Source organism: Carassius auratus, chromosome 8 (genome assembly GCF_003368295.1).
Source record: "Carassius auratus strain Wakin chromosome 8, ASM336829v1, whole genome shotgun sequence".
NCBI lineage: Eukaryota > Metazoa > Chordata > Actinopteri > Cypriniformes > Cyprinidae > Carassius > Carassius auratus.
The window spans coordinates 7,441,913-7,464,110 of record NC_039250.1 but is presented as its reverse complement, the minus strand read 5'-3'; the positions used below and the strand labels follow the sequence as shown (position 1 = coordinate 7,464,110).

At 34.4% G+C, this 22,198-nt stretch overlaps 1 protein-coding gene and 1 pseudogene across 1 annotated transcript in view; both read left to right on the top strand.

The window, feature by feature from the left end:
- LOC113107154 (phosphatidylinositol 4-phosphate 5-kinase type-1 beta-like) overlaps nt 1-10,463 on the top strand; it is a 38,599-nt gene extending 28,136 nt beyond the window's left edge. The window contains exons 8-15 of the mRNA XM_026269445.1: nt 1,393-1,586; nt 2,306-2,389; nt 2,492-2,540; nt 2,650-2,734; nt 3,760-3,915; nt 6,045-6,180; nt 8,169-8,277; nt 9,537-10,463. Coding sequence (XP_026125230.1) covers nt 1,393-1,586; nt 2,306-2,389; nt 2,492-2,540; nt 2,650-2,734; nt 3,760-3,915; nt 6,045-6,180; nt 8,169-8,277; nt 9,537-9,539 — 816 coding nt within the window. The 3' untranslated portion in view covers nt 9,540-10,463. The remainder of the gene's footprint in view (nt 1-1,392; nt 1,587-2,305; nt 2,390-2,491; nt 2,541-2,649; nt 2,735-3,759; nt 3,916-6,044; nt 6,181-8,168; nt 8,278-9,536) is intronic.
- On the top strand, nt 10,248-16,545 carry LOC113107927 (protein unc-45 homolog B-like; annotated as a pseudogene).
- Nucleotides 16,546-22,198: the final 5,653 nt, after the last annotated feature.

The window sequence follows — 22,198 nt, the reverse complement described above, 5'->3', positions numbered from 1 at the left end:
AAGAAGCAAAATGACTCAAGATATTAAGTCTTGTTTTCTGAAAAAATCATACAAATTAAGGCTATGTTTACATGACAACGATGTAGTCAAAAACGGAAAAGTTTTTTCTTTGCACTTTTAAAAAGTTTCACGTATAAACAACAACATTCATATAATGATTTGCATTTACATATCCACGAAAACGTCCAAAAGTGCTGTATTACTTATGCCAGGCCAGTAGTTGGCACTGTCACCTTATTAGTAAACAGTACCTGAAGGGAAGTGATAATTATGTATATAATGTAGTATATGCGTTGGTTGTAATATTGGTGAAGTAGTGTTAGCAAACTCTTGAGCAGCAACAACAGTACCATGTACTCTGACACTGTTGTGTATGTTTGTAAAATTGACATGTACTGTGCATGTCTACATTCCTAACATTGACTACGCATGCACATGACGTCACCGTTTTCAAAGATTCCCGTATTGGGTGTTTACCAGTTTATGGAAACGATAACGGTGGCGTATACGAAAACTCGCATTTTGAAACCCGTTTATAAAAACATGCGTTTTTAATACCCAAAATGCCATTATTGTTCAAACGGACAGACAAAACTCATAAAAAGTTCCCATTTTTGGCTGAAAACGCTGTCGCGTAAATGGCCCCTAAGTGAGCTTATGCTTAAAACGACAAAATATTTCAATGAGGTAAGAAAAATAAACTTACCTCAGATGAAAACAAGATTATTCATCTCGATATAAAAAAAAAAAAAAAAAAAATCTGTTAATTTTGCCCTAATTATTATTTTTTTTTTATTAGTTTTGCCTTTCAAGTAAATGCTGCAAAATACAGAAGCATTCACACCATATCGGAATTCCCGTGATTATGAGATTCCAACTTGTAAGAAGCATTCACATCCTCGTAGAACTTGTAATCACAACTTGTGAACTGGGAGTTTTCTGAGAGCTATGACTTGTACCACGTGACCGCTGAACCACCTGAACATCGCAGGCTCTGTTAAATTACGGTAATTATGATATGGCCTGAACGCAGCATTAGAGCTGTGCAAGTGGGTGTTAACTTTTTATTAAAGTTAACTAAAACTAAAAACATAAAAAAAGTTAGTTAATAACAAAATAACTTTTTTCAATGAAATAAAACAAAATCATAAAACTGAAATAAAAACTATAAAGATATTTGTTTGGTATCCTGTAGCAACCCTATGCCCTTAAAAAGTAACATAGCAAACAAGAGTTTTGCAGAATGAGGGTTACCATCTTGACAGAGAAAAAATAGCAACAGCACAGTGGCCAAAGACAAGGTACATTAATCAGGAGGATTTTGGCTGTGGTCCTTGTGATATTGTGTGTGAGATTCATAGTGAGTTAAATGTTGTGTTGTATGTCACACAGGTTCTGGAGAGTTTTAAGATCATGGACTACAGTCTGCTGTTGGGGGTGCACGTTCTGGACCAGAGTCACAGAGAAGGAGACGTCAACATTGTGGACGGGAAGAGGACTGTGGGACAGAAAGTTCTTTACTCCACCGCCATGGAGTCAATTCAGGGAGACGGCAAAGCAGCCGAGGCTTTGACTACGGATGACACGTGAGTCCCTGATATTAAAACCAGTGCATATCCTGTTCATATATATTCAAAATGTGTGTGTAGTTATATAAACAGATTAATGCACATTGGTTGCAAATACAATATATATTTTTGTTCCGTATTTAGCAAGTGACTTTCACCACAAAAAAAAAAAAACTGATATTTTACCCCAAAATCTAAAGAAAAAAAAAGTCTAAATACTTTATTCAAGAACATGTGTATTTATATACATTATTATTCATATATATTATTTATTTGTATGAATTAATATGTGTATTATTTATTTATATATCAATATGAATTGTAAAATTCTAATAAAACAATTATAGGATTTGTTAGGATGTCTTAATGATCTAATTTAGAAACTGTTATATCCAAGATAAATTAAATAGAAATTAATTATTTAAAGAAACCTTAATTTTTATATATACACACACACACACACACACACACACACATATTTGTTGAACTGTATTATTTATTTATGATTAGTTATGTCTTTAAAGAAAAATAATTGTTCAGTTTATTTTTTTATTATTATAATAAAAACACAAATAAGACTTCAATTACAATTTGTCACAGTGCAAAAAATAAGATTAAAGCTTTATGATTTTTTTTTTCTTTTTGTGGGTGAAATTGCTTGTCTTAACCTTGATATATTTATTTTCTAGCCACTAGTAACATAATATAATTTAAATACAATGTTTCCTTTCATACAGAATGGGAGGCATTCCTGCAAAAACACACAGGGATGAGAAACTACTTATATTTCTAGGCATTATCGACATCTTGCAGTCTTACAGGTAAGCCTGGTGTCAGTTAACAACAAACCCAAGAGTCCAAATGTCATGTTACACACCAGCTTACAGCATATTAGCTCATACTTGCTCTTATTTCCCACCAAGATTCATGAAGAAGCTGGAGCACTCCTGGAAGGCACTCGTCTATGATGGTGTAAGTCTATATGACTCTCTGCTCTCTTCGCTTATGAATAGACTATTCATACCGCTGGGGAATTAAAGATGCTTCCTGGTTTAATTGTCTTGTATTCTCTTTCTCCAAGGATACGGTGTCTGTGCACAGACCGAGTTTCTATGCAAACAGATTTCTCAAGTTCATGAGCTCCAGAGTATTCAGAAAGATTCAGCGTAAGTCAACAATGCGAGCAAACTCATTCATTATGCAAGTATAAAATAATCACAATGGGATACATTTTGAATGTTCAACGTTATCATGGTCTGCAAAATTAATATTTTAGGAAATGTGATAACGCTGCACAAAAAGGTCTCATTTGTTAATGCATTAGTTAACATAAACTATGAGCAATATATTAGTTTGTTGATGTGAAAAACAGTTGTAACATTTTTAAAAAACAATAATACCAAAACAGTTGATATTTTTTGTTCATGTTCATAGTGCATAAAATGATTTTAACAGATGCTTAACTGACTAACTTAATGTAGATGTAAATGTATAAATGAAGACTAATAAATACTGTAGAAATATTGTTCATTATTAACTAATATAGTTAACTTATGTTAACAAATTAAAATTTATTGGTAAATGTTACTGATTATTTAATAATTAAGAAATAGTTTAAGTCATTAGACATTTAACAATATATATGTGGATATGAAAAAGATGAATTAAATAAAAAATAAAATAAAAAACATAATTTTCTATGATTTTCTGGCTTCTAGTTTAAAACCGGGTCAAAGAAGTGCATTACAAGCAGTGGAATTATAATTTGAATAAATCTATTTATATATAATATATACAGTATGTATAAAACTTCCTGTCAGTGAAAAAACATAAGAACAGAAGTTGCCTCAGTATTCTTGCACGACCGTCATTATTTTTCAACTTTAATTTCATTACTAAGAATATTGTGAAACAACATTACAAAAGCAGAACTTCTCCTTGCACTTTCTACAACCTAACAAGAAGTCAGGAACTGTAATTCACCTCGGTAATCAGATTTTTACAAGCCAAATTAAAATAGCAGAATGCAGATTTATTTGTATCCTTTTTAATAAAGTAAGACAGCAGACCAAGATTTCATTTCACGGTCTAATTGTCTGCTGGCAGGTAACAGTTAGAGCAGAGTTACATCATCATATTTTCAGTTCATTTAGGACAGTGTCCATAATTAGTCTTTTTGTCACTCATCCAGCAAATCGTTTCTCCCCGAGCAAGAGGGCGCGGAGCTCCATATCAGCGCTGAAGTGCTCTTCTCAAGAGGTGCTGTCCTCACAGAAGGAGGAGAAGGCCGAGGAGAGGACGGACAGACTCGGAGGAGCCCGTAGTCTTGCCAGTCTGGATGGACAAGGTGGGCGCCACTGACCATATGAAAACTCTTCATAGGCCTAGAGGGCTTTTTCACATAAGAAAATATTATCTGAGAGACATTTTAAACTCTGGATATAACATAATAATTGGTTATCATGTTTCATATTTGACTCTGGATTAGTTTTAGTTTCAAGTTTTCACATTGTACATCTGTAAACCCAGGGTTAAAGGGATTTTTCACACAAACATGAAGATTCTGTCATAAATTAAATCACCCTCCACTTGGTCAGACCTATAAGAATGTCTGTCCTATGAGTTCCTTCTGTTGAACACAAAAGAAGATGTTTTGAAGAATGTTGGTTATGCTGACCAAAGTTGACGGTAGCCATTGACTTCCATAGTACTATGGAGAAAAAAATAAAAATACTATGAATGTCAGACTGCATTTAAACTAGCTTTTTCGACCCTCAAAGAAGGAAGCATTTTTAAAATGCTGCAGACTCTAGAATATTCTGAGGTTGCACTTTAGTGTAAACGAACCGAAACGGAGAGTTTTGAAAACGTTGGCGTGGCTGCCCACATTCGCTCTGCGTGTCCATGACGACTGTGTAAACAATAACATCATGCTCATTGTTGTACCCATAGATATGTGTAGGTAGATGGCCTATTCAGCCACTCCAAGCATGTAGAGACGTCCACCATCTAAATAATAAGCCATTTACCTATACATATCTATGGTTGAACCTGCTTAAATGGTCATGTGACATGAGTTTTTAGTTTTGGTATCGTATAGACAGAGAATGTTTCTAAAATGCAGTAAAAACGCCAGTGTAGACGAGGATCATTTTTGTTTTAAAATGGCAGTTTAAAATGAAAGCAGGGCTCCAATGACTACCATCAGCTGTTTGGTTACAAGCATTCTTTAAAATATCTTTAGTATTTTGGAAAAAGTGGAGGGTTAGTAATTGGGTTTTTGGGTGAACTATCCCTTTAATGTTCTTATTTGCATATTAATGGGGTAAGAAGGACATTAGTCTGGGGTTAAAAAGATACCTTGGGTGAAGTGCGGTGTAAAAAGCCCTTGATTGGCATCTTATGCCATCACTAAAGACAAATGGTGACATTTACTTGCAAACATCAGTTCTATTACCGCTGACATACACAAACAAGAAGTGTCTTCTTTTTATTTTGTGCAATATTTCTTGGAAAAACCCTGAAAAATGAGCTGCCGCCTGAGACAGTCATTTTTTTTTCCTGACAGTCATGTCTTCCTCGTTTAATTCGCATTTACTACCATACACAAACCTCAGCGGCAGAAGTTACTAAGTGTCCTTGCTTTGACCTTTTGTACTGCTATATTAGTCATCTGCTCAGAGCTGCTGCTGGGTATGAATTATAATAGAAAATGTGAGATCTTACCATTCAAAACTTTGGGGTCGGTATATACCGGTATATAAAGAATACTTTTATTCAGCAAGTATACATTAAATTCATAAAAAGTGACAGTAAAAATATTCACATTGTTACCCATTATGGTCACACTTTATTTTAGGGTCCAGTTCACACTATTAACTAACTATTAACTATAACTTTTGCCTCAATTAACTCCTTATTTGATGCTTACTTATAGTTTATAAGGTAGTTCTTAAGTTTAGGAAACTGGGTAGGATTATGGAAGTCATGCATTATATGTACTTTATAAGCACTAATAAACAGCCAATATGTTAATTATAGACATGCTAATAAGCAGCTAGTTATCAGTGTGAATTGGACCCCATACTAAAGTTTTACCCAAATTATTTATGTTTTAAATAAATGCTATTCTTTTGAACTTTATTCATCAAATAATCCTGAAAAAAAAAAAAAAAAATATTCAGCACAACTGTAAATCTTCTTGAGCAGCACATCAGCATGCTAGAATGATTTCTGAAGGATCACACGAGACTGGAGTAATGATGCTGAAAATTCAGCGTTGACATGGTTGAATGGTTATTTTACATTGCAATAATATTTTACATTTTTTGCTGTTTCAAATAATACTTCTTACAAAAACAATAATATTTTGTAGACTCCACACATTTAAATGTTAGTTTAGTTACTTTGTCATGTACTGTACTTTATTGTTCCTCCCAGTTACCTCGTATGATGTTTTGTCTGCTCATCCCACAGTGTACTGGTCCTATAACCGTCCTGACCTGGTCCCTCAGACTCCTTACCCCTATGAAGCCTCTTCCTTGAGCCACACCCTCTCCCCACCCTCTATTTATGTCACCGATGGGTACCGGGAGGCCAGATCGAACGAAAGGTGACACTTCACATCTCACAAAGCTTCAGACCCATCAACCCAACACACACCTCTTACCTCCTCACATCTCCACTTCTCTTAAAACCACAGAGATACTGAATGGGGCAGTTCAACTAAAATATGAAAATTCAGTCATCATTTAACAAACACATTTGACTTCTTTCCATGGAACACAAATGGATCATTTTTTCTTTTAGCCACTTAGTCATAATGAAAATGGACTGAGGCTTTCAGGCTTCAGAAGGGGGTTATAGCACCATAAAAGTATCGTAAAAATAACCATATGACTTGTGCATCATATGATTTTAAATGTTATGAGATGAACAGACCAAAATGTAAGTGGTTATGCTCCAATTATCCTCTTTGAACCACAGTGATCATTCAGAGCAGTTTTGTGAATTGAAATTGTTCAAAACCTTTTTGTTTCTCCAAAGAAAGAACGTGAAATAGGTTAGGAATGACATGAGGGTTGAGTAAATATTGACAAACCAGATCAGTTCAGTTGATTAATAAATCATTCAGAGTGAATTTAAAGGGAATCGGTTAAGTTCAAAAGAATCATTCCTTCACAAATTAAAACTTATCTCATAGAGATACATACCAAGGAAAGCTAAATAATCATAATTTTTGTCATATGATTTGAGTTTCAGGTTTGTTCCTTTACTTATTTACTTATTACATTTAAAAGAGCAACAGATACTTCAAAATCCTTTTGTTTTCCATTAAAGAAAGCTTAGGAATGACAGGAGGGTTGAGTAAATGATGACAAATATTCGATTTTTGTGTGAACTATTCCTTTAACTAACAAAGTCAGTTGAATATAGCCAAACAATGCGACCGTGTGACACTTGAGCTCGATGTCTTGTATCCTGCTGTAGCGTGAGCAGCTGACCAGTTGCTTTCATGCTACACTTGTTCTGCTGCTGGATTCTTTGTGTCTGGTTTTCACTGATCTCTTCACCTTTGACTCACACCTGTTTTAAGAAGAATTCCTGTGAAAAGACCTCATAAATATTTCACCTGCTTGCTAAGGACGGATAAAATAGTGGTGTTGTTTTATGACACACAATACCACGAAAAGGGGCATTCGGTGCTCCTCAGCTTGAACAATGATTACTGAGATAAAAGAGCTGAGTCTGATGCTATCTTGTTGACTTAACATAATAGGTTAAGTAAAGGTGGTTCCTAAGGCAGACTATTGCTATTGCTTAGACTTCATTTTAGGGATGTACACATTTCAAATGGTAAGTTTGATCTCGGAAAAGTTTACATTTTGCTCACCAAGGCTGCATTTATTTGATTTACAATACAGACACCAGTAATAAAAAGTGAAATATTTTTACAATTTAAAATATTGTTTTCTGTTTGAATGCTTTTTAAAATGAAATTTATTTCGGTGATGCAAAGCTGAATTTTCAGCAGCATTACCCTTGTCTTCAATGACACATGAACCATCAGATATCATTCTGATTTTTTTATCATCATCTTAATATTTTTGTGGAAAATTCAAAGAAATTAAAAAAACAACTTCAAAAAAACAAGTCTTCACTGTCACTTTTGATCAATTTAATGCGTTCTTTTCGAATTAAAGTATTGATTTCTTTTAAAAAATATACCTCGCTGACCTCAGGCAGTCAAAGCGTTTGATGAAGTCCAGGGTGAGCCTGTGTTAATGAACACCCTCAGCGTCTGAAAAGTGTCACATGCTCAAAGTGCTTTATGTTCATGAGGTGAACAAGGGTCTGGTTGCCATGGCAGCAATAACTCAAGAGATTATTACAGGCAATAAAAACATAAGCACATTCCAAAGTGGATCTAGATGGCCAGCACTCATCTGAAACATGTCACAGTAATGATGAGAAATTTACAGCACTCTGTACTGGTCTCCCTCACACACAGACACACAGGCTTTGCTCAATATTCATCCGTCATGTTTTGAGGACTCTTCATTTGTCCTCTGATTCACTGCTGCTGTTGTTTCCTTTCAGATGTGCCTGCTCAACATTTACATTGGAGGACAGCGGCATCTGTCTGACATCGGAGCAAAGCACCATGGACATAGACAGAGATGACGACTCGGTGCTGGATGTCTACTTTGTGAGTTTGTGCAGGACAGTTAGTCGATCTCTAAGGATCTAGGGATCTTAGTCAGGGTCATATTGAACATTTTAAAATATGAGGAACATAAGTATAATGAGTTCAATAGATTGCACTGTTTTTTGATTTATGAGTGTTTTATTGACCTAATTATCAATACCAAGGAACACTATATATCCACTGTGCTATTTAATCCCTCACAGCCTTATTTTTACTCCCATTGAATTAAATATGATGCCTACCCTGCATAAGGTGTTTGGGATCTGCAATGAAACTGTCAAAAATAATACAAATCTATTATTATGTGGCTCTTTGGAATAGAAGATTCTAATTGGTCAGTTGCAGCATAGCAGGTAATATTCTGTATATTAACCAATAAACATTCAGGACCAATTATAATCTATTTTGTGCATATGTACAGTATATGAATATATTGTTTTTATTGAATTTATTATTGAATTAAATATTTATAAATTATAAATATATACAATATAATAATGAACATGTATGTATACATTTTCTTTTTTTTAAGGTTTTTATATTAATGTTATATGTTAATTCTTAACATTATAAATGTAATGTATAAAATATTAGATATATCATGTATGAATGACAGATTTAATTCTAAGTTACTGTTTATATTATATTAAAAAGGTTTATTATTATTATTATAAATACAAACCTTTTACCTATAACAAATGTTATTCTTTTATTTTAATTTATAATAAAATTATAACTTGTAGTTTTGACTGACAAATCTTATCCCTGATTTTTATCAATATTTATAAATATCAGATTAAGGCTAGTCAGTCAGTTTTACAATTTATCATTTAAAAAGGTTTAATAATAAAAATAAAAGAATAACATTTGTAATATAAATAATACAATTTAGAATTTAATATGATATTATAAATATTAAAACATTTATAACATGTTAAATAAAATATCAATATTTAGACATATCAGAATATGTCTATAATGTATAAAAATGCAAAAATATATTAGGAAAAAAGTAATAAGATAAACCTTTGTAATATATTATATAAAATAAATAATAAGCATAAAATAATAATATAAAACAAAATAATCTCCTACTGTTAAAATATTATAAATGTATAAAAAACAATACTGTAATTATTTATATTACATTAAAAGCCTTTAATATACTTTTTAATGTACTGTATATTATGAAAGTAGTACTGCCACTAATAATTTACAACTTCTATAAACGTTGATCATATTGTTCCTCTCTTTTCCAGTAAGGACCAAAATGACATGACCTCCCCATCACCTGCTTCTGCAGTCCTCCAGATCCTCATGTGCCGAGAGCGCCACCTGCTGCCAAACAAAGAAAACATTCGCCAATACAACATCAACAATCATCAGATCACAGTGCTAAACATTTCCTCTGTTTGGAGGGAAACTGGCTACAAGAGTTCAGATTCATGGACATCTGTAACCAGATGCTGATTCAGCTTTTGCAGCCCTTACATTACAGCCAGCTCTGGGCTCTGACTGAAGACAGACGTCACATCACGCCATTCATTGTTTTGGAAACATGCAATAATTACGCTCCTTTGATATGCAAAGATGGTTTATAACGGCTATCTTCTTTACCTCTTAAAGGATCTAGTCTTTAGTGATGCATTGCGTGGCGATTCAAACTCTATGGAACCGAGCTTTGTGCAATTTTCATACATTATACAAGTGTGTGTTACCGTAGTTCTCCCCACTGGAGTAATAATCCTGACGTTTTCTTTCCAAGCCAACAAAGTTTCTAGGAAACAACAGATGTTCTCAGACATCTCTGTAAATGAACTGTAAATGTAGGAGTGTCTTTCACTGTGTAACGTCAGTCATGCTCAGATTTACACTGGTACATCAGCTCCTGATAATCAAGAGTGGGATTTGCATTGGCAGTGTGCATTATTTACGTGTATCCAGATGCCAGAATGATTTTATGTGCTAAAATGCAGTCAGTCTTTCAAGTGGGGACGGGTGAGTTTCATACACGCATATACAATCTCTCAGGAGATCCTTTTCCTAGAGCTGTCCAAATGATTGCTTGATGTTAGATGCTAGTGCACTTCTGATTTGAAATGCCATGTCAGAACCGTCTTTTGAATATTATTGCACATTTTATTTGTTTTAAGGCCATAATTTATTAAATCATTATTATAAATGAACTTTGTGTTGGTCTGAATTTCATGTGAACCAGTATTTGGCCGTTTTGAGATTATAGCGACATGCATTGTTTGTGAACGAGTGTCCATTTTATTTTGGCAAATTTGTATGTATTTCGCTACCATTCAATTGCGTTATGTACAGTCTGCACTTACATTCAAATATTTCGGGTTTAGTAAGATTTTTGAATATATTTGAAAAAAAGTATTTTGTGCTCACCAAGGCTGTAATCACTTGATCAAAAATACAGAAACATCATATTATTACAATTAAAAAAAAAACAGTTTTCTATTTGAATAAATTAAAAAAATGTAATTAATAATGATGATGGCAAAGCTAAATTTTCAGTGGCCACTAGTCCAGTTTTCAGTGTCACATGATCCTTTAGAAATCATTTTAATATGCAGATTTGGTACTCAAGAAACATTTTTTTTTTAAATAACACGGTTTATTTAAAATAGAAATCCTTTGTAAATATTATAAATGTTTTCAATGTCACTTTTGATCAGTACAGAAAATATCGGGCAAAAAGTAAAAGCTTTTTCTGTCTGTGAGGTTTGTGTTTTTAGCTCATTGGGGTAAAAAATTTTGTATTTTATTTTAAAAACACAAAACATTTTATATATAGGTATTAATACTAACACTTAAAAATAATATAAAATCGAATTAATTACTGTGCATAAACAACATATATATTATATAATGTAACATATATAATGTAGTGATTATAAGTAGGCTAGTAGTTGTTGCTGTAGTAGCAGTAGTGTTGACAGCACTTTTAGCATCAGTGTGTCTCTCGACCCAATATAAACATGACACAACAGTGTCACTCACCAGCACCTCCCAGAAGTCTGCAGGGTGTTTTGTTATGATTGTAACACCTTCCCCGAGTTCTACCACTATCTTCGAGAGTTCTTCCATTCTAAAAGGATGAGTCACAGCTCCACACCTCCTCCCATCGGTCAGCTCTGGTCATTTGCTGTATTTTTTAAGAGGCTAATCCTGCTGTTTTAATGTTGTGTGCAAGTATATTGTCTGAAAGCTCAATCAAACTAAGTTGAAATGGAACACTTGAATGAATTTGACTGTATACAGGAAAGAGTTGCATGTGAACAATATGTAACCTTTTAAACTGTAACTTTCTTTGTTAGATGGGAGAAATCGCAGATCCAGTTCTATTCAAGGAAGAGGGCAACAAGCACTTCCAGGCCGGAGAAATCGACAAAGCCATCGAGTGCTACTAAATCCATTAAGTCCTGTAAAGACAAGAAAGCACTGGCAGTCATCTACAGGAACAGATCAGTCTGTTTCCTGAAAAAGGTAAGAATCATTTATACATTACAAGCCTATATAAAACCTCAGAGCTGAGATCCAACAGAAGGTAATGATCGTTTTTCTCAAGATGCTTTTGAGTTCACATGCACATCTGAGTTTCTATAGAGTTCCCCACAGCTGAAAACAACCTTCTCAACCGACTCCAGAGTACAGAACATGTTTGACATTCTGTTTTCAGATGAATCAGATAAGTAAAAGCAAGAAAACAACTTCCTATGCTGTTTACTGTTAGCTTAAAACAGTAAAAACACATATTCTCAGTCACATATTTCTCAGTAAACCTGAACAAAAATGCTTGTTGGGTCCACTAGGCTGCCAACAACCTGATTGTACTGGCCAGAGAGGACGCGGATGCAGAGAGAATATTCCAGAACAACGGTGTGCCTTTACTCGTGCAACTCATTGAGACAGGCAAACCTGAGATGATCCTGGCTGCCATCCAAACCCTGTCAGGAATGTGCACAGGCCACAGAGCAAGGGTAAGTAAAACTGCAAAAAAATATATATATAATAATAATTTAATGATTTCATTACCAAAATAATTTTATTACCTTTTCCCCCTAAAAAAAATCCTCCATTTAAACATCCTCACAATATTGCAGTTTTCCCCTTTTTTAAAGCATAAATCATAAAATTTGATGCTTATTTTTGTGACTAAGACATATATCCCTCAATCAACATATTCTTTGAATTTATAAATTTGTTATTCATTATCAGAAAAAAAAAATATAATATAATATAATATAATATAATATAATATAATATAATATAATATAATATAATATAATATAATAATTCATGCACTTATTAAGATGCTGTATTATTATTATTATTATTTTTTTAAATGATTGAATTTTATTTTCTTGAAAAACAAGACAAAGATACTGTATAAAATTATTTTGGTGGTTTGTGCAATAATTAATAAAAATTAAATAATATAGATGAATAATATAATAATGGATACAATAAAGGCTACCAAACAAAAATAATTGGTAAAAATGCATTTTCTTGTTTTTGGCAGAAAAACAAACATCCTTAAATCAACATATTGTCTAAATTTAAATATTATCAATAAACATATAATATCATATAATATAATATAAAGATGCTCACTTATATATATATATATATATATATATATATATATATATATATATATATAATTTAAAAAAATACTAAAATTGTTTTGCCAGTTGCAGAAACAAATGCGATGAAAGTAGTAAGCTAATAAGAAAAAAAGGCCACAAAACACCCATTTAATTGCATGGGATCTTAAAGGAACATCAGTCGTCTTGGTGCACTTCCTCTTTTCACTTTATTTGTGACCATTTGTTTAAAATATCTGTGCTAATAATATGTTTGGGTTTTAAAGACATCTGCCATCATCCACACGGTGGGAATTAGAAAGCTGTGCAGCATAGATAATGAAGAGATTGTTCTGGCCACTGCAAACCTGTTCCAGTGTGTCTATGACTCCCTTTCTGGAGGAGACAAGAGAATTACGGCAAAGAAGAGGCCCTTGTACTCGGTAAGAGAGGATATCTGAGCACATATTACTGAAGATTGTCATAATTGACCCGACTGAGTGCAATTGAGATAAATTGTAAATTGCTCTTGTCCAATGACTGGCAGACTCCAGTAAGGACTTGAAGGAAATTCTACTTGCCTTGTTGGAAATGATCGTGAGCACAAAAGGTATCTGAACATGGCCGAGACCAGGCTCTGAACCTCCTGACCAAGAATGTGCCAAGAAAGACAAGAAAAACACGGATAACTCCAAAGGCCTTTCCACCATTGACCATGGTTTGTTATTAATCATTTTAGTTCATAAATATATCAATGTCATAATAACAGTGGATAGCTGTGCATGGGCTTTAATGTATTTGGAGTATTCTAACTGAGCAACTGTGTGTATGAGGATAATTATTTGCATAAAATGCACCCAAAGCAGTTTTTTATAGCCTTTGTTCTAATATAAAATCTTAACATGATTATAAGGACTTACGGAGTATGTGCTTTTTGCATATGAATGGTAAATTTCATATGCTGTTACCCTGAGAGAGATAACTTCAGAGATATCTGTGATGAATATATTAAGTAAGTTCCACTTTCACTACAAAAAATTAGGATTGAATATAAACATCTATATGGAGTTGATAATTAATGTCGCTGGTTACCATTATAAGGGGCAAGTTTGACCCCAACGACATGGATAAAAACATCCATGCAATCAATACTCTGTCAGGCCTTCTTCAGGGGCCTTTCGATGTGGGCAACGTCCTTGTGGGTCTTCAGGGGGTTATGGAGATGATGGTGGCCCTGTGTGGATCTAAGCGAGAAGTGGACCAGTTGGTAGCAGTGAAGGCCCTCATTCACACGTCCACCAAAACCAGCAAGACCTCCTTCTTCATCAGCAATGGAGTAACTCTGTTGAAGGACATGTACAAGAAAACTAAAAATGAGAAGATCAAGATCAGAGCCCTTGTGGTGAGCAGACACTTTACGCACTATTCAAACTGTGTTTTTTGTGTTCATTAGTTATTGAACAAGAGCAGTTGTTATATTTTTGCATATGTAACATGATACATCTAATTTATTTTCTCAGGGTCTGTGTAAACTGGGGTCCGCTGGAGGAGAGATTACAGCATGAGACAATTTGCTGAGGGCTCCACTGAGAAACAAGCAGTGCAGAAAGTGAGCATGCCAGCTATTCTTCATCTGTAGGATTAATATGATATTTTAATATAATTTTGCATGAGCTCTGTTCAAACATAAAGTAGCATTCAAAGGTTTGGGGTCAGTGAGATTTGTATTTGGCTCTAAAAAGCAACAGTAAAGACACTTGTAATTTTCAAAAGATTTATACTTCAAATAAATGCATTTTTTTTTTACAGTTTTAAGTGGTTGTTTTCAGCATTGATAATAATATGAAATGCTTCTAGAGCAGGAAATAAGTATATTGGTTTTTGAAGGATGTGACACTGAAGACTGGAGTAATGCTCCTGGAAAATTCATTAACATACGACCACCTACATTTACATTGTCAACAGTGGCAGTGGTTCAGCATTGCATTTCAACTAGATTTGGTTTATTCCAGGTGGCTCTGCAACCCTACACTTGATGTGCGTACAAGGAAATGGGCCGTTGAAGGTTTGGCTTACCTTACGAATGATGCTGACGTAAAAGATGATTTTGTTGAGGATGAAGCAGCCCTAAGGGCCATGTTTGAACTTGCCAAGGTGTGTGTTAAAAGATAAAAAGACTTAATTAACCTGATCAATTGTGCAGATTTTTTCAATCCATATTACTTAATAGAGATTTACATATAAATGTACAAATGGTAACACATCATTGTTCTCTTCTAGTCAAAAGATAAGACCATCCTCTATGCGGTCGCCTGCACCCTGGTCAATTGCACCAACAGCTAGGACAAGAAAGAGATCATCCCTGAGATGGTGCAGCTGGCCAAGTTCTCCAAACAACACGTCCCTGAGCAGCACCCGAAGGTAACATACACAGAATCCTGTGATGTGGCTAATCAATCTTTAAAACTACAAATACTCCACGTAGTTTCTCAATTAATGTATGCTTAGTATACAAGAATTAGAATTCGTTTTAGATAAGGTCTGTGATGTCACTTCTTGAAATGCTATGCTGGACGAGTTAATATATAGCTTCATTTTAAAACATTTATCTTGTGCTTCAGGATAAGAAGGACTTCATTGAAAGGCAAGTGAAGAGGCTTTTGAAAGCTGGAGTCACATCAGCTCTCGCTGTCATGGTCAAATCAGATAATTCTATCCTGACTGATCAGACCAAAGAGATGCTAGCACGGTAAGACTCAAAAATGGGTCAAAAGTCTGTTCTGATTAGGGTTGGCAGCAAACACAGCTTGTTTTACACTGAATTACTGACTTCATCAAATGAAAGCATTGAAATTCAAAAGACATTTAGAAATCACATTTAATAAAAGACTATTTATTGATTGATTGATTAAACTTTTTTTATTGTAATTTATTTTGTTATTACATGCTTTGTTTTTAAATCTATAGCCTGATGCTAAAGCTAGCATTCTAAAATCTAATATGAGCTGATGATTTTTTGCTGCTGAAGTTAATGCTCTTACTATTTTTGTCCACACAGAGTGTTTCTTGCCTTGGCAGAAAATATTAAAGATCGTGGCTCAAGGTGGAGGAAAGGTAAAAGGCCACGGACCAAACACAGCCCCAGTAGATACTTCAGTAAATCTTTTGTAATTAAAACTTTTCACTACTATGTGCTACAGGCTTTGATACCATTAGCACTCGAGGGAACTGACAAAGGAAAAATAAAGGCCAACCATGCTCTGGCAAAGATAGCAGCCATCTCCAACCCTGAAATCATCTTCCCTGGCGAGAGGGTAAGATAACCTTTTACATGTTTATCACTACAAAAGTCAGTTTGTGAGATGTTAAAAGATATGTATACATTGCACAGTAATTGCAACACAGTATCTTATTTTGCATGTTTTTTGAGCATTTACAAATCAAATACCTCATTTTCCATATATCTTTCCTTTCCAAAACAGATATATGAAGTTGTGAGACCATTGGTTTCCTTGCTAAACTCAGAACGAGATGGTCTAGAAAACTTTGAAGCTTTACTAGGTCTTACAAATCTGGCTGCCTTCAATGACAAACTTATAGTGTATATAGAAAATGTCCCATCCGTCATCTGGTGATGATCTTAAAACACTTTAGTTGATCTAAAACCCCAAAATTACATATTAAAAGCTAATAATTTAGGAAATGCAGAATTCAGAAACAAAATAGGCAGAAAAATCCAAAAACAAAATGCATTAAGACCAAGATCAACAAGAAATGAGAACAAAATGTGCTAAAGGACTGCAGTTAGAAACTGAAACAGGAAGTGACTTCCTAGAACTTTGTGAAACTGTAGGAGGAACTGTAAGCAAGCGCACACTGCAAAGATGGAAAGCAAGATTCAAATTCAGAATCAAATTCAAATAAAACTTTTGGATATTTTGTAAAATGCAATAAATCTGTGATTTGTTCCTTCTCTTTAACTTTTGTTTAACTGACAAATGTACAAAGAAAATATTTTTCTTTTCACTATATTATGTACTTGTCGAAAGACCTAAATTCTTTGCAATTCTGCAATGCGAAACGGGATTTGTTTGACACTTCTCTTGTGAAATTTGGCACAAGTGATGAGCCATGATCCAGCTTTGCTTGCAAAGACTGAGATGCTCCTTTTATAACCTTTTATACATGATACGTGGACATATTACCAGTTCACCTGCTTACTGTGAAATGTTTCAAATCAGTTTAACATGGATATTCTATAACCTTTTACCTTGCCTCTGTCCCAGAAACTTTTTATGTGTTGCAGCCATCAAAAACTGAAGAAACTGGCTGTTAAGATCACTAAAGTAGTATGTATCATAAACAGCAGTCAGTTCTATGTGAATCATTTGTCAAACTGTCATCTACCACTTTCCTAAGTATTGTGGTACATGTGGTCCAATGTTGCTATCAGATACTCATACCAAAGATGATGTCTGTTATTATGTTTTATTATCTACAGACTGGGCAGTGGCTTGAGATCATACAGTGATTGTGCATTCATGACAACCCTGAAATTCAGCACAGAGGTCTTGTGACAGTGTTTAATATGCTGGATGCTGATGAACAACTAGCCAAGAAGCTCATTGAATGTGAACTGCTGGAAATCCTGACATATGGCAAAACTAGAGGACAACCCCAAGAAGCAGGATGCTATTAATGCTGCCCGCGCCTGTCTGTCTAGAGCCATGGATAGTGGACTCATCAAACCATTTTCATATTAAACAGAAAACAGTTCATTGTGACATATGATTAGAGGCGAATAGAGAACGATCTGTTTTCTGGGAAAGTGGAAAGACTGCAAACCATTTGCAATATGTTTTATTTTTCTACTGATAAGCTTTGTTCTTTTTAATAGATGATATGTTTGTGTGGCTGTGGAATTTGTTATTTATTTTACGTGCTCATTTAATATTTTATGTATATGCACTTGTGAAGTTTTGATTCACAGATAAAAATCTTTGATGAATGGAATCAATTTCTTCATAATGACATTACCACAATTACCCTTTTTAATTTATTTGTGCAAGTAAACCAATAAAAATATACAATTTAACAGTTAAATTAACCTTATTAAAATAATAATAATAAATAAAAACAAAATTTTAGCCCACAATGAGCAAAAACAGCAATTTGATGCAAATGCTGACATTTATATGGCCAGAAAGTATGGCCAAATTATTGATAGTATAGGGTCAAAAATTATCAAAAAGACTTCTATTTTCCTGTCCCAAGCTATCTTGAGTAACAAAGTCCCATTTGGCATTTCTGAAGGCATTGAAGTGCTGATATCAATCAAGGCCTGTAGGCCACCATGTGTTTAGATCTGGGTCTGCTAATTGTCACACCTTTTGCACAGTGGGGGAGGTGTAGCCTGCTGATTGGTCAGTTTGAATGTCTCACATTTGGGTTTCAGTCACATGGTCAAGGAAGGGATAAAAGAAGAGTTGCTCTCTCTTACTGCTCACTCTTTCTCTTTGCTGACTCTTTCGTTTGCTGGAGCTCTCTTCTCGGGCTCTTGCCCTCTCTACCTCCCCCTCTCTCTTTCTGTCTCAGGTAATATTTAACATGTTGGATACAATTAACTATATCTATCTATTTTGTAACCAATTCAAATGAAACCATAACAAAATTTTGTTATTAAACCATTTCAATTATTAATTATGTGTTAACTAGTCTTGATTCTATATTATTTTGAAGTGCTACCTATTGCAATGCAATATAGTCACTTAATAGCAAAGTTCTCCCACATCTTTACCTATTGTAACTGTGCTTATTTCCGTCGTTGGTATAAGTGGCAGTGGGTGGTAATAGACTAGAAATGTCCAGTTTCATATACCATTGTGCTGATAACGTTTCTTTAGTCCTTTGGCAATCCTACAGCCTGAACCACTGTAGGGACACCACCCTTTCAATTGCACAGTCAATCAATAGGATTTATAAGACGGTATTTCAGACTACTTTCATAAAATGCATTGTTGGGGAATTTACAGTTAAAACCCAAGGACCAGATATTTGGCAATGAAGACCAGGAGTCAGAGATGAGTTCAATTACTAATAATAATTTTACTTGAAGAAAATAGTTTGCAATTTCATCAGCAGAAGTCAGCTTCAATACTCTCGACGGAGTTCGTAGGCCGCCCCCCATACAACTCAAAATCAACCACAGTTATACCCTGACAGAGGATACTAATTGCGTCAATACATAAGTCAACAAAATTCTGATTGGTTCCAAAACCTAGATAAACTCTCCAAAGACGTATATCTGATACGCTGGACACTGGCAGTTGATCGTTTGTCCTGGGACTGTCTGAGCTTCTCCCTGTACAGACAGATACTAACACACATACACAGAGAAACTAATCTAAAATTCAAGGCTTTCTAGCATGGGCGAGTGTCTTATCATTACGGTTGGATACACACACATAATATGTGGACATTAATCTTGAGCAAAAGAAATACAGGGTAGAACAGGGATTCTTTAATATCTCGTAAGCGCACATAAGGTTAAACATTTCACTCTTGCCATAACTTGATTAATAGTCAAACAAGAAATCATGTAATAATATAATTAATATCAGTATGAAGGATATGGCAACTCGGCATCCACTCCTTCAGCATATAAATATTATTCTATACCTCCGAATAATGTGTCAAATTTAAATACATAGTTTAATGACCTCTTTAGTTTTCATTCTGAAGGCAAACATATCCAGTGACTGAGAGATGTATTTCTTCAAAGCCTGTTTTATCATATTTGATACTTAAATGTTAACATAATTGTTCTAAACAATGGACATTTGTATGGAAAGATGCTTCAAGAGACCTTCCTGCAAAGCTACCGGAAAAACTATGTGAAAGTGCACCTAGGGCAAAACCCCTTTTATTTAGTTAATAGTAGTTAATTAATAAAGAAAATCTATTTATGACATTATTTTGACAGGATCCTCATTTTACAGCATTTTTACACAAATGCCTAAAACATTTGACTGCACTGTATTTGCAGATAGGTTTCTTGAAGTATCTTGGAGACATTGCCACAGTTCTTCTGGACTGAGTCTGTCTCAGTTTGTTCTGTTCTTCATGTCAATTCAAACAGACTGCTTGATGATGAGATCAGATCTCTGTGTGGAGCACTGGATGCTGTCAGACAAAAATCTCATGATATTAACAATTAACGGCAAAATGAATGTTTGGAAATATAAACTGCTATACCTACAGACACACTAAAAACAAAAGAAAGAACTGCCTTAAAACCTTGTTTTTAGCTGGTGAAAATACTAGTGTTCTAATATTTTGTGGCCACCGCTATATTCTCTATGGAAATGTTAATTTTTTCTGTCCCCAGCCTTTACGCAAATTTACACTTGAAAAACACTTAAGGGTTAAAAATGTTTATATTTTAAAATATAAAACAATCAGTTAATTCAACAGTTAAACCTTTGAGCCATTAAGATGGCAATATTTGTTTTTAATTAATTATAAAGAAGTTCCAAGCACCACAAAACTGCTTGTCCCCACAGCCAGAGGGCTAAGTGCTTATTTTGAGGTAACAAAAACAGGTTTTTCTACCATTTGTTAAGTCCAAAGACCTATAGAATACCCTTATACGAGATTCACTGTGCCACTTGTGTTACCATGTTTATTTTTCTATCACACTAAATAAAAATGTGTCATATATGACATGTTTATATCCATTGATTTCTGTTACACTCAAGAGTTAAGATTTAAAAAGGTTTGGCATCATTACAGGTTTATAACTGTTTTTGCAAATATTTCATTGTTATAGCAAATACATAGTTGCGCAAATTAACTAACATCATTCGCACTTTTAACAAACCTGATTAAAATAAATAAAACAAAATCTCCTCATTTGTTACATTATCATTATTTTTCTGTATCTGACTACAAGTGCTGAAAAAAATTGAGAAATAATATTTTATTAAAACCTTAAGTATCTTAACCAAAGTAAGATAACATCAGTGACAGACAAAAATGGTAGTACACGTAGTTTTTAAATAAAGGCACAAAAAATATAAAAAAGGATAAAGCTGTCATTTATGTGTATTCATAAAGTCAAAGGGTAATTTAATAATGTGGTCTAAGTTTTAATGTAAGCCATACCAAAAATGGACATTTCTGTAGAATTACCCATTTTTATTATCCTATATTAATATGTCTAGTTCCACTTACAAGTAATATGTTTAAACTGTATTGTCTGCATTCCTTCAAAACTAGGCTTAAATATTTTCTATATGCATTACACCTTCTTTGGCTTTGCCTGACCAAAGGTCTGCAGGCACAGCAGGGGCACGTTTCACAAAACAAGTTTACCAAATGAGCCAGGCTTATTTCAGTTAGTCTGATTTATTTTGAACCAAATCAACTGTTGTCAGACTAACTGAAACAAGCCTGGCTCATTTCGTACACTTGTTTTACGAAACAACCCCCAGGACAAAATCAGCCTTGTTTTGCTCAGTGAACATTTCGTCCAGGACTAAATGTTCTTTTAGGCGTACGAGTGGAGTTCAGGAATTCAGAAAACTGAATAGCGCCACCTAAAGGCCGGAAGAGTAAATGAGGCCTTGTCAGAGCAACTATGGATATTTGTTAATTCATGCAACTGGTTTCTACTCATTATCGATATATAACCATATTCAACTTCCATTTTAATCGCTGAATCGACATTCAGAGATAAATCATCGTATAATTTGCTACGAACTGCGTCGTTTTTATTGTTGGACTACGACTACTAGCGATGTCAAACGGAACTGTACGCAGAACGCAAGATGGACGCGAGCTTCTGACTTTCTGTTTCTTTTTCGTTTCGAATTTGCTCGCGCGAGCCACTCTCTTCTAGATACCGCTGTGTCCCTCGAGCAGACGGCGCGCGCTGTCGAATGAATCGGAATCCCGGTCAGAATTCGAATTCCGATAAAAACAGTTCTTCAGAACGATTCGCTGGCAGCCATTCTTTCCCACAGCCCAACGTTTGTTGTTGTCTTTATGTGGATTCGCTTCCTGGTTGCAACACACAGTCACACAGCCCAATTCAAGTCCTCCAAAACGCAGTTCAAGCTTGAGAGACCAGTCGTCGAGCATTATATTCCTCCTTACAGCTTTAAATAAACATTTCATTAATGTTTTACGGAAAAGGCAGTATCTTTTTATTCGTTTAAGTGGAATGTCGTGAGCCGTCGAGGATTAGAAATATCTAATATATCGAGTGCAAAGCGAAAAGCTGGGATCTATGCCTCGTCTTCATGGAGAATGTGACT